The following is a 13,614-nucleotide window of genomic DNA, read 5'->3' on the forward strand; positions in this document are numbered from 1 at the left end:
GTATAGAGGTGGATCATACAACTGTGTTTTGATAGCACATTCCAGACCACTCAAACAGGGCCAGATCTTCCACTGCACCCTGTGCAAGAAGCAATTAAAACTAATTTGCTAGAGCAGCCAAGGAAGTTCTGCTAAGAGATGGCAGGCTTAGATGACGTTCCAAAACTGGAGTACTGCTTGCAAAATGCAAATTAAATCTGTCTTTGACCATTCTTGAAAGAACAACTGTGGGTCAGAGGCTGTACACATGCAGAGACTGTACCTCCGAATTCCACCTTAAATCTTCCAGACAGGCTTATCTGGGATTCAAGTATCTCGTAATGCCACTTGCAGCAGCATGGCCATCATTTACATGAATTCCATCTAAAGTAAGAGCATAAATGGCCAACATGCAAACTTACTTTTTTTTTTTTTTTTTTTTTTTAACCCAGCAATTCAGTATTTAGAGGAATATGATGATCTGAATATATTCTGCCAACCCCTGACACCTGATGAGAACAGGCCCTGGACTTTCTGGGGAGCTATGAGAGACTCACCGATATGTTTTTTGACGGTTCTCAAGCTCTTTGCGTCTGTGCTGCTTGAGAATCTGGGTCTTGTCATCCCGGGGGAGCTTTGCTGTGAACCAGGGAAAAAAGACAGGGTTATGAGGTTTCTCTATCCCCACACAGGTCTTGAGGAGGACAGCAATGTTTCCAAACCTTCAAACTTCTGACCTATACCTTTACAAAGTTTCTGTGGGAAATGCTCACATGATCCAATTGAGTACCTCAAGTAGAAATGCAGGTCCCTAGACAGTCTGTGGAAAGAGATAATCTCCTAACTTGGTGCCTCCCATAGGCAGGAAATTTGGATAAGCTAAGAACATCTGTCTTAACTCTGTATAAAACCTAGATTCCTAACATAGACACTTGCTGCACTTATCTGGTGTTAAATGGTCTGAATAGGATCATGGGAATTCATTTTATATTTCAGCATCTAAGGGTGTTTTCGCTGATCAAAGAAATCACAACCACAATTATTCTAGCAAATCTTCTAAGTTAAAATACAACACTGGGAAACATGTCCTACCCTCTCTCCTTACACTGCACTCTCCTTGCGCAATGAGCGCATTTTTGTATCATGAAAACAGAAAGAAAACCAGGGAGGCTTCATTCCTTGACAGCTTGCTCTTCTGGCCGCATATTCACTATACCACTAAATAACACAGAGGCTTCCTTAGTGATCAGGAGAAAGGGCAAGGTATATGGCTTACTTTACATATGCAAATGGAAAGGCAGATAAAGCCCATAGGAGTTCCATGGAAATACCTATTTGGGGTTGGACACTTCAAAGGTAATACAACTGTTAACATATATGGCTAACAATTTCCAGCTGGTTGTGTTTAAGTTACCAACAGGGTTTCACTTGATTTTGTCCTCTACCTCACCATACTCTGAATGCCATGAAAAGCTGCTTTTTTATGGAATGGTTGCAGTTGTTACAAATCAAACTATGAAGCATGAAAAGTCCCCTCTGAAGACCAAAACTAAGGAAACTGACACATAGTTGTCATGACATGACAAAAGGCTTTAAACACACAGTTCTTCAGCATGCAGTATGTCTAACCAGGCAGCCAACACATTAACGGGGAGACAAGCATCTATTTCCATCATTTCGTATATTGTCATTTGTTTTCAGGCATTCATGCTGCAGACCTCTACAACAACCAATACTAGGAAAACACAGAGGGGAACAAGGAAACACTGGTGAAAAACACCCGCCCCAACCCTGATCACAGTAAGTGGGTAATTGAAGACTGTTAAAACACAAATTTCGGGACTAGTAGGCTACTTTGAACAGAGCACAGAAGTGCCGTAATGCTTCTCTCAGTTGGTCTCTGCTACTCACAGCAGCCATATCTATCTCACCCTGCTTTCTCCTGGACTTGATAACATGCAAAGAGAAGGGGCCAAAAGTGGAGCTGTTGTTTCATGTTGTTTCACCTGCTGAGCAACCTACTTTGGGATTTTATTTTACTCTCAAGAAAATGAGGCAATTTCCAATCATTTAATCATGGGCCATTTATGGGCTTAGCGTGAAACAAAGATGGGACATTAATTATATTAGCTCAAGAGGGCTATGGAGATGTGGAACAGACAAAAATTTGGCATTAGGGTCAGCCTTCGATTTCAAGACTAGCATACTGAGCAAGGGAAAGAGCACTCCCTTGCATGTGTTTCCCAAAACATCCAACTCAACCGCGAGTGTCCAGCCTGACAAAGAAAGTGGTCCTAGTCAGCAGGGACAGCCCATTCCCTTGGATGCAGAAGGGTTCTGGCAATGGTTCTCCACATGATAGAGAAGACTGGGATGTACATCAGGAAAAAGGAAGGAGAGGTGGGAGAATTCTGGGAACTCCACAGGAAATCTGGTTTCTTAAAGTGCTCACCTCTTCCATCTCGAAGGACAATCTCTTTTTCATCTGTAATCCAACGGTAACATGGAAATTCCAGATAATCACCCAGTGGTGTTTTTACAGTGACATACTTAAGGTACCAATCATCTTGGTACCAATATTTTCGTTTCTCAATTTTTATTAGCTGAATTTCTCCAAGGTCTTCTTCCACTGTCACATCATAGGAGTCAACCTACAGAGCAGAAATACAGTCAATGGTCCACTGCATACACAGGGAGCACAACCAGCACTACACCAGCATACCTGGCCTTCCTGGTGGCCTGGTATGGCATGGGTACAGCAAAACTTTCTCGCTTCCACTGGTTGAGAAAAGGAAGGGCCATTATGGGATTGCAATGCAATAGAAAGATGAATAAAAGAACAAATAAGAACACGCAGAGCACTTGAGAAATGAAGAAACATTTTGTATGCAAAGCAAAAATGGTATTACTCCTTGAAATGTTTGCAAGTCTGAGAAAAATCTACAGACCATGAAAGTTTTTGCTACTGCCCTAGCAATAGCCAAAAGAGAGATTGGTTGGGCAAGTCTATTCACGCAACTGGACTGGAAGGATGACCATGAGATCAACACACTGGATTAAGAATCAAAAGATCAGTGTGTATTATTCAGATAGTCTTCAGACTCAGGACAGAATCCAGATCACCTGAATTCCCTTTGCCTCATGCTTCTTGTGGCTGATCTGCTTCAGTTCTCCATTTTAAAAATGAGGACAATGATGCATTTTTTGTCTTTATCACTCAGATTCACAAAGGAATGTAAGCAGCTAACTGAAAGCAAGGTTCACAAGAACCCCATCTAGCTCTGTAGGTACTTCAGCATCTTCAGGCACTCAGCCTTTCACAGAAAACAAGTCAGCATGTGGAAACATGGCTTAGTTCCATCCTTAGTTTAGAGTTAGCTCAAAGGCTCAACTCCCACAATGAGGAGAGACCTCAGAGTGGCACAGTAGCTAGTCTGGTTAGTCCTTTCCCATGCTAAGGGTCACAGGAGCTTTCCACCGAGCGGGTACTGATGGCTTGGGCCACACACACCTCCCCCTTCAGCTGTGTCCTCACCAGCCACCTACGGGGACAGGCCCCAGAAACTTTGGGCCTGTCCCCGTAGGCCTTGCCAGGAAAGGCAAGAAACCTTACTCAGCCTTGCTAGGAAGTGTGTATTTCTGGCCATGTGCAATAGCAAACCTAAGCAGCCAAGTGCTCTAGCTACTGAGGTGTGATGAGTGGCTGAACTGAGGACCACATAGAAGTAGTCACCCAGACAGAACAAGATACCTCTGGCCACCAAGGTCAGGCACTGGTTTACTGTGAAAATCCTCTTTCCCACAACGCTGCTTTCAGTGCTGCAGCATGGTCAGGCCTGGGAGAAAGCTGGCTGTGAACATGCTGCTCCCCTCAGCACTTCTTGCCCGTGCTAAGCACCACCAACCCAGAGCAATGGCTGTGATGAATGAGGATTAAGCACCTCACTAAATGGGCTAGTGTATTTAGGATGGTGAACTCTTATCCCAAAGACAGCTGCTTCAGTCCACTCATGAGATGCATGCAGTCTCTTACTGCATGCCGGGACAGCACCGAGGAAACTGTAGTTTTGGTGGCACTTGAACTACCAGAACAGAAAGAAATGAGTAATCGTTTCCAGTATGACCAGTAAGGAACCACATGGTGCTAGGCAGTTCTGGAGAATGAAAACTGACTCTCACTTTCCAACAGCATAAACAGCTCAGGGCAAATAGGAGCAGCCAAGTGCTCATTGTAGCAAAGCTGAATTGGCTACAGCAGTCAGGACAGCAGCAGCCAAACCCCGCTCTGAGCAGATGATCTGCTAAACACAATGTGGTTACAAGTAGAGACTGCATTCTGTCATGTTTTTTCTAAATGCGGACAATAATCTTAGAAACAAATCAGTTGCTGATATTGAAAGGGTGAAGCACTCTTCCTCTATAAGCTGCAGGGTCTGTAGGCATTCACCTCCTTGCATGTGCTTTGTCATTTGGCTCCTTGCCTAGACACCATGCTCTGCTTGTTCCTTTCAGGAGGACTTTCTAAGCCCTCTCCAGGCAGGCATTTGATATATACCCACTATTACTTTCTTATTTGCTTAAAAAAAAAAAAAAAAAAAAAAAGAAGGCAGCTATTTCACATAAGGACCAAAACTGAAATGTGAAGCAAGATTAAATTCCAGACAGGGAAAAAAAAATGTAATTTATAAATGTCTCTGGCACCTGTTATTTCAACTGTTACAAAAATAAGATTCATAGCACCCATACAGTTAGAAGAACACACATGCTAAGAAGGACCCCTCAGTATCCTTCTCTTTCTCATTTTAACCCAAGTTTCCCACATTACTGATGCCAAATACCCTTTTCTGTGACCTGTGCATGAATTACTATCTGTGATAATCACTTCAGGATGAAGACATCTACCTATCCGCCAAAAATTTGGGATGACAGACTTTAGTTCTCTCACAACTTGCTACATGAAACTACCAGCTTTCATAAAGTTCATCACATCTAATTGACTCACAGAAGTGAGAGAAAAATAAACAACCAAACCCTTTAGGCTTTGAAGTCCAAGCTGCAGACAATGAAAGATAGTCTGTCTGTCTTCCCCAAAAGATGTTCTTCAATAAGCTTTGAAACTGTTCAAGCCAGATTGCTACACTACAACTCTTATGAAGTTGTTTCACACCAACAAAGATATTGGAATTTCTTCTAACAAGCAGCCTAATTTCACTTTAAACTCCAATATTTAAAATCAGTATTGGCGTCACGTATTTTGATATGCTGAGACTTAACAGACTAATATCAGTTTGAGCTATATTCCCCCTTTCCTACTCAAGCTAAAGACATCAAACAGTTTCTTTTAAAAGCAGGCTTATCATGTCTTACATCAGAATTTGCAATGTTTTTGTTAACAGCCCACCCATACAAACAAGGTGATAGCAAATGGGGGAACTGTGCTTCACAAACAGCATGGCAGTCCTTGGCAAGCTTGGAATGACAGCATCTGCCTGTCAGAACTGGAGCTGAGAGATGAAAATCACAGAGCTAAGATTTCAGCCGGCATATTAAAATGATGCCTCTCTTTCTTCGTGCATATCCAAGCCGAAGAGAAACAGTTCTTTTGGTAGAGCTAATAAATACACTTGTTGTAAACATTTTGAAAGCTTACGTTGCTGGATCTTGAGCCCTTTCACCCCTCTCACACACACTGTCCCAGACCAGCTAGAAGCATAATATGTACAGGTAAATCCGTTCCCTTGATGATTCAAGATTTTGAACCAGATGTGGAGACTGAAAAAAGTTAAGCAGCTTTTCTCAGAAATCACCATAACAGTCAGTGACTTGAGCCACCACTATGGTGATCTGTGACTGCAGGACCTGTGCTCCTGGCTAAATGGATGGATATGCCTTCCTCCCACAAATGCAGATTGCAAATACCACCCTGATCTTTGCCTATCCCCCCCGTCCAACATCCTCAGCTTCACGTGTCAATCAGCACAAGCAATTCTGGATGATGCCTAGAAAACATAGGTAATAGGCTCAGATTATTTCCCATTCTCCAAATCTTCTTTCCAGAATGCAGTACTCAAACTGTTTCTAATTCAGGTTAATTTCCCTGCAACTTCTCATTTTCTCAATAAGAGGAGTGACCGTAAGCTTGTAACAACAAACTCTCCACCAGGCTCAGGTTTCGCATTGAGTCAGTATTTCTGCAATTCTGTATGTCTTTTCTAAGACCAGACAGCACCTTGCAAAAGAGCCACTAGTCTCAGGCTATCATACCATTTATCTCAAACTTGGTCACTTCCTGCTCATGTACCTCTTTACGCAATTACAACACAATTAATTCTCTTTTCAATTTCAATATGATCTTGTTGCATTTGGCAGTCCAGAGCTGGAAGCAACCACCTTTCAGAGACACAGACCCAATGAAACCACAAAGCTATGTGAATAGCTTGCGTTCATCACTGCAAAAGGAATTTAAACACATCAAGACTAATGCAATAACCTATAGAGCAATAGTAAACTACATCTGGATCAGAATTGCTTTGTATTTTGCTATTTGGGATTTTTTTTTCTCCAACTTTTCACTCATTTCCAGTTCCAGAGCTAGTCATGTACAGAGGAAACACAGGCTGAACAAAGACAGTGTCTGGACAGGGGAAACATACTGGACTATTTTTAGCCCAAGTCCTCATGAAAACCTCTTGCTGTCGAGTGTTTAGTATAGCACAGAAAGTCTGAATGTTTCCCCAAATCCTTGTTGCTCAAGGCTCAGCTACTCTTTTTAAAATTTCTCTTCTTTAAATGTTTAGCTAACTTACATTAATAAAGAATCCTCATATATTTATGACTATAGTTCCTATAATTTCACACTTATATAAATACATCTAGGATTAAAAATGAAACAGTAATGTGAACCAGACCCAATCTGTTGATAGAAATGTCAATTTGACAGCCAAGACTTTGGCATACACCCATTCCTCTGGTAAAAATTTCTTTGAGAATATTACAAGAGCCCTAAAATAGTTGCATAAGTCTTTGTCAGTGTAATGCAGAAAGGACATTCAATTAGCCTAAATGTTGCTGAGGGTTTCTAGCCATCTTATGACCATCATGGTTCTATGTCAATGGCAATTCTGGAAGCAAGGATTCCCTCCTCGCACAGCTTCCTCTACCTCCGAGCCAGGGAGGCTAAGGAATAACTGAGATTAACTAATGCAATTTTGCTAATGTAGTAAAAGTACATCAGGCGACAGAAATGGTGCAAGGCCCTGATAAATGCCGAAGGTTAGTTGTTCAAGGTTTTTATTGTATCCATTACATGGGGTCTCCTGGTAAACACATGGTGCCCTTGATGTCTGTGCAGTGAGCCAGTGATAACTGGAGCTTTTATACAGCTGACCTCAGAGTGAAAGAACAGAATTAGTGACGGCTGCTGGACTCTCCAAACTCCCGTAGCATCCTGTCCAGCAATTTACTCTCTGTAAAACCTGAGCTCTTTCTGATTAAGGGGAGCCTCCTGCTGACCAGCCTAATACTGCAGCAGGGATGACACAGACCAGCACCCTTTCTGTAAGCTCAAAGCGGACAGAGCTGTATTTCCCTTCTGGAAATAGTTGAGTTTCAGCAAAAAGCAGATGAAGGGGTAACAGGAAGAAAACAGAACTGAGGGACACGATGACATGCTGAAATTGCTCTGCACCAACAGGAACTTACTCAAAAAACAGTGAGTGAAGAAGAGCAGCTATGGCTTTCTAAATTGCCCGCGTCCAGCACTTGGAATAAGTCAGACTAAAACTAAAACTGAGCTGCCTTTGTGCAAGCCCCCTCAGTTTTCTCCTCACCCCTCTCCCTCTATCAACATTTAGCACACAAATCTTCTGTTCAGGAGTGGTTGGAGCCCCTCACCCACTGTATCTAGTAAAACTCACAATTTGCATTAATTTAAATGAAGCCATTACCAGAATAACGGAACTACTGAGACTGGCCCAACATTTAGCAATGAAACTGTAAAGTGGACAAAGCCTTACAAGATAGTACTGTAGAACTGTGGTTATCCACAGGAAAAGTGCCTTTTTTTTTTTTGTGATCACATTTAAATTGCTTGCCAGAAAAAGAAAGTTATAGGGATACTAGTGAAACACCAAGCCGGGACTGGTTTCAATTGCTGCATTTTACAAACCAATCAACACGAAACATTTTTTGCCTTCTTTGTGTTTTTGTTTGTTTGTTTGTTGTTTTTTTTTTTTTTTTTTTTTTTTTTGGGGGGGGGCGGGGAGGGGTTTTCTGTTGTTGTGTATCTGTATTTTTTCTTTTCTTCTTTCTTTGCACAATGTATTAGTAAGACTCACAGTGTTTTGGGCACAACGTTACCTGAACAGGTGCCTGGAGAACTCCACAGCGCTTTCCAAGAAAATGCCTGCAGCAACAAAACTTAGCAAACATCCTGCAAACATCCCATAAACCAGGCATACCTACAGATCACATTAAGAAAGGACTGCATATTTCTCATATCAGACAAACATATAACAATGAACGGAAATAATTAATTTGGATACTAGGAAAAGTAAAGGTTTCTGTCAAGGACCTTTGCAAGTTGGAAACAAGTTCAGAAAAACAAAAGATGGACCCTGTCTCAGAAAGCTTACTTAGCTAACAAAATATTTTGTATAAAATGCTAGGTAAACACTTTACCCAGACAAAACCTTTCAAATCTACCTAAAAGCTACATTCCTGAGGTGAATGTAAGTGCTTCTTCTAGGTGCACACATCTGCTCTAGAGCTACCAAACTCCACCAACCTCCGCTCCTCGCCCTGCAGATCCCAGTGCTCACACATCTCTGCCCCTGCCGGACCTGGTCCCAAAGCAGTTCCCAGGCAGCTGCCAGGCAGACACTTGATGCTCACAACATGGCATTTTCTCCCTGTGACAGGATCCAGTCCCCCCTAGAAGTTCAAAGCACTGTCAGCCACTTCTCAAAGATCCTGAAGCCCTCCTTTGGAGCCTAGGGATAAGAGCAGACTGCCTGGTGGCAGGAGTCCCTCAGTGCTCATCTCCTCAGCCAGGAAGGTCTCACTCCTGGGCAAAGCACACTAACTCTGAGTCTGCAGGATACTCTGAGGTCTTCTTCAACCTCTCTCACTAATGCTAAGCTTTGCTTAACGTTACTTACTTTGTTAAGTATGTGACTATTCACTGGATAAAGGAAGAAGAATGAGAGGATACCCATTTGGGAGATTAGGATAACAAGACCTCTATGCAAATGAATGTTTAATCATAAAGGAAAGTAATTGCAAGAGCAGCAGCTGGTAAGTGCCCACACCTCTGAACCTTCTAGACCACTTACCTCAGAACTTTTAACTAAAAACATTCGGGGACCGTATCTACATACACCATCAACCCTTCCTCAAAATGCTGACTTCTGTTAACCATATCTGAGGTGTCTAACGCAGAAGAGGCCGGATAGCTGACTTAGGCGGTGAACCTCATGGGTAGAAATAAGCCTCAACGCAAGGCAGCACCGTGACAGCAAAGTCCCACTTGTATATGCATCTGTAGGTCTCATTTCCAAAGTGAGTTATGCTAAAACTTTCAAAGCCACTTAAATCTTGTTAGATCTTTTGGAAGCTGTGAGTTAGGTTTACAAATAAAAGACACGTTAAAAAAAAAAGGAAAAGAGACGTCTATTATTTTGACAGCAGACAATAAACAAATAGCATGCTAAAACGGTGAGGATAAACTAAAGCATATGAGGTTGCAGACGGATAGCTGGGACGCTGTGACAAGGTGCCAAGACCCCTGAGAGGACAGGACACACACTGCAGTAGCCAAGGGCAGCAAGAGCAGCCCAGCCGCCCACCCAGCCCCAGCCCACCTCACACCTGCACGTCCTCGCTGTTTTCCAGCTTTCCCTGGAGTTGGGGGGACATGTCTCCTGGCAGGCATCCCGCCTTCCCCCAGAAGCTCCCGCCAGGAGGTACCTCGGAGGCAGCACTGCCCTGACTGCCGCCCCGGAGCATCACCCGCTAGCAGGCAGCGTGAAAGCAGCTTTCACAAGGAAGCACCGGAGCCCCCCGACAAGCCACCCCCGAGGGGCTCCACCTGCCCCGGGCAGCGCGTCCGGGGCCGCGCACTCACCGCGCCGCGCTCGAAGTCGTTGTAGAAGGGCTTGTCCAGGAGGTGCCTCTCGCTGCAGCCCGCCGTGCCCTCCAGGCTCAGGTAGACGTAGTCGTCCGTGCCCGCGAACCACTGGCTGCCCGTGGCCACCGTGACGGTGTAGGACGGCATGGTCCCGCCGAGCCCAGCCGAGCCGAGCCGAGCCGAGCCGAGCCCAGCCGCCTCCTGCCCGCTCCCCGCTCAGCGCCGCCTCCTCCCCGCAGCCCGGCCCGGCTCTGCCCTGCCCGCCCCCCCGGCCCCGCTCCGGGAGGGGACACGGGGACATGTTCCTCGCCCTCTCGCCGCTCCGGGTACAGCCGCCCCGCGCTGCGCCCTCGCTCTGCGCACCCAAAAGCCGCAGGTCCCGCAGGGCACCCTGCTCTCGGCTCCTGCTGGTAGGCGTTGTGCAAGGAACTCCTCTGTCTTGTCAAAAATCCCTCTTGTCCCGGCACAGCTGCCTGTCAGCGCATCAGAGCTGTACATACACGCACCCCCACACCACTTCCACGGTAAAAATCCCATAATTCCACAGTCCGCACCCTGCCTATAGCACGCACCAAATTTCTGCTACAATTAAGATGCTAACATTAGGACAAGTGGAGCTGTCTGATGCTGTACACTTGGCCCTTAGGCACCAAAACCTTCGAAGCTATTCTCCTGTATTTTCACCCAAAGCCGCATGCTGTAACCCAGCCGCCCGATGCCCTGCTGAAAGGAGCCAGGCTGGGCTTTGCAAATCCCAGTGTCCTGCCTCCGTTGCTCTGCGGCCAAACCAAGCACCTTGCTTCATCGCTGCCAGCCAGGTTTCTCTGCTGCTGTGAATTTCTGTGCCAGGCAAGCAGAGCAAGATCAATTAAAATCAGCTGAGGAGTGATAAATTAAAATCAGCTTTGCTCATGGCACACTTGCACCTCAGCTGCTGTGCTCACACGCATTAACCCACTCCTCACAGCCTGAGGCACTCATTAACAGCCCCCAGCCATCACATACAGATGACAGAAGTGACAGACATCAGCAGTTTGAAGTTAGCCCTGGCTCTGCCTGCTTCTGGTCTGGCAAGTCTGGCTGCAAAGTGCCTCGTGCCCCCCTCCAGCAAGGACAGGGAGCTGCAGCAGCTTGGGCTGCTGGGCACCACTGCAGATACGCTTACTGAGACTCTGCTTCAGCTTCTAAAATTGGAGCTATCCACGTGGGTCGTGGCTTGCTTGCTTGCTTACCCACTGTAGTCAGTGGTGGCCACACAGCATTGTGGACAGCTTGCAATGCCCTGTTCTTCCATCTAGAAGGTGTGACGGCACTGGGCTAAGCTCCAAACAAGTTGGAGGTCTCCTACATCTCTTCTGTACAGAGAGACTCAGCCACTTGCTATACTGTGACGCCATCAGATATCAAGGCTCTCCCACACTGAGAGTGTGTATTTACATGTAGGCACAAAAAAAATCACTGTGCCTTCCTTGGCTATATGGAATTGCTCAGCGTGAGTCTCTCGCCTGCTGCTGCTTTTTAAATAGCACCCAGAAGTGCAATATTGGCACTGGTCACATCGCACACCCAAGGTAGTTGCAGAACCCCAGCCCAGAGCTCTGATCTCTCCTCCTGAGGTTTAATCAGCAAGGGATCCTTCCCGCTACACCGTGATCCCTTCCAAGGACACTGTGACCCCATGAAAGTGCACCACAAACTCCTAAGTCTTTCCTTGCTTTTGATTTTCCCTTTATAACAGATTTCAAAGAAATCACACATCATTTTTTGCACAGGTGCTAACAGTACTGAAGTTCTTAAATTTAGGCTGACAGTCAGCTTTCACTCGCAGTTACCTGAAAATCTTTTCACACGTCGGTGCCTCAGAACCCGCTTTTGTCAGACACGAGGCCACCTTCTGGGCACCTTTGGTTTTGCTGCAAATACGGAGCAAAGCGTTGTCCAAACCTTGTTTGGTGGGTTTCCACGTTTCTTTGCATTTCAGTTCCCAAGCAGCGTTTGAACCCATCCCATTCCCCTGGGTGTTAGGTTTTGTTTTCAGACTGTTCTGGCTTCTTCTGCACAGATATGCCTGGAGAGTCTCCCTACAGTGCTGCAACTTCCCTTATCAACACAGTAAAGAAAATATTTGATAAGCTTGGTCCTGTACCTGAAATCCATATGAGCACGTTGTTCTCTCCCTCCAGCCCCTTCACAACTCTTTTTGGTCTGTTCTTTTAGAACCTTTCAATTTTATCTCGATTTCCACCTGCAATGATTTCTTGATGATAGTGTTTACTATTGGTAGAATTGCACATGCTTCATATCAAGATCCTGCCAAACAAACTAGATCATTATTCTGTGTGCAAAAAGCAAAACCAGCCCTTTTATCAAGAGACTACCTTATTTCACCCCTGAGGAGACCACACCATATGAGACCCCTGCATGGTTCTCTTTTGCGTTTTATCTGATGGTTGCTTGACGTTGGACAAGGAAACCATACTTGGAAAAGGCAGTTGGATCACCTGGCTGCATCCAAGGCGAGTGTCCTAAAGACGAGGACAAGGGACGAGCAAGCCTGCTGCTCAGGCACGCAGACAGAGGCAGCCTGCTTTCCTCTGGCCAGGCCTGGGAAGGATGCGCTGCCTCTGCCTGGTAGCCTTGTTCCTGCAGCAGGGGAAAACACCCAGAATGGTGAAATAAAACTCCCTGCCCCTTTTTGGAAGCAGGGCACGAGCCCGCTGCAGGGACAGGAGGGTTATTCATGGGTCCTGTTCCTCTAAGTACTGCTCAGATTCACTGTGTCAAACTTTCCAGCAGAAGGCAGTTGCTGTCCCTCTCAATCTCCTTGCAATGCCAATGAGAAACAGGGTTGTACTGTGAAGATGTCACATCTCTTATAGCTCCCCTGAGGCTACAGATAATTTGGATCAGCAGATGGCTCCTGAAGTATGCTAATAAAGGACTGGGGATGGGGAGGAATGATGCAACATGGTAATTACCAAATGATGGAGGTTATCAGCAGAGCCTGCAGAAATTTACAAGCTACATAAGTAATCTAGGGGGCATTGGCTTAGTAGCTGAGAACACACGGGTGCTAAATCTGCACTGCTCCACCAGACCAGAAAGCAGCAGCTCCTTGTTCACAGGCCTGCTTCTGTCCCAGCTCAGAGGGGCCAGAGATCAACTCTAAGAGAGCAAGGCTCAGCACAGGGTGTCCTTGCTCTGCTATCCAGGTGGTGGCGACGCTGACACCAGTTGAGCCCATCACAAACCCGAAGCAGGGTTGCTATACCAACGCTTACCACAATATCCTTAAACAGTCTGTGTATCCTTAAACACTTACCCAAAATCTGCAAATCCTCTCGCTGCCCCTGCAGATGTAGCCGTGCTGCTCTGGCATTTTGCAAGAAGAGAGAGGAAAGGAGGCAGACAGACAAGGAATGCAGCAGCATTTGGGGCCACCCTTTTGGGATCTGAGAATCACAAAACTGGAATAGCAGTGGGGGACTGAAGTCTGGTGCAAATGTCCC

The 13,614-nt window shown here is 45.5% G+C and overlaps 1 protein-coding gene across 2 annotated transcripts in view; it reads right to left on the reverse strand.

Moving 5' to 3' along the window:
* ALOX5 (arachidonate 5-lipoxygenase) overlaps positions 1-10,358 on the reverse strand; it is a 30,495-nt gene extending 20,137 nt beyond the window's left edge. Inside the window, exons 1-3 of one of the 2 annotated variants that reach the window (XM_040563210.1) lie at positions 10,103-10,358; positions 2,432-2,630; positions 537-618 (exon numbers count right to left, since the gene is read on the reverse strand). In XM_040563210.1, the coding sequence (XP_040419144.1) occupies positions 537-618; positions 2,432-2,630; positions 10,103-10,252 (431 nt within the window). In that variant the 5' untranslated portion in view covers positions 10,253-10,358. Of the gene's footprint in view, positions 1-536; positions 619-2,431; positions 2,631-9,844; positions 9,926-10,102 lie in introns of those variants that run through there. The other variant, XM_040563211.1, reaches the window with a different exon arrangement.
* Positions 10,359-13,614: the final 3,256 nt, after the last annotated feature.

This window comes from Cygnus olor, chromosome 7 (assembly GCF_009769625.2).
Source record: "Cygnus olor isolate bCygOlo1 chromosome 7, bCygOlo1.pri.v2, whole genome shotgun sequence".
Lineage (NCBI taxonomy): Eukaryota > Metazoa > Chordata > Aves > Anseriformes > Anatidae > Cygnus > Cygnus olor.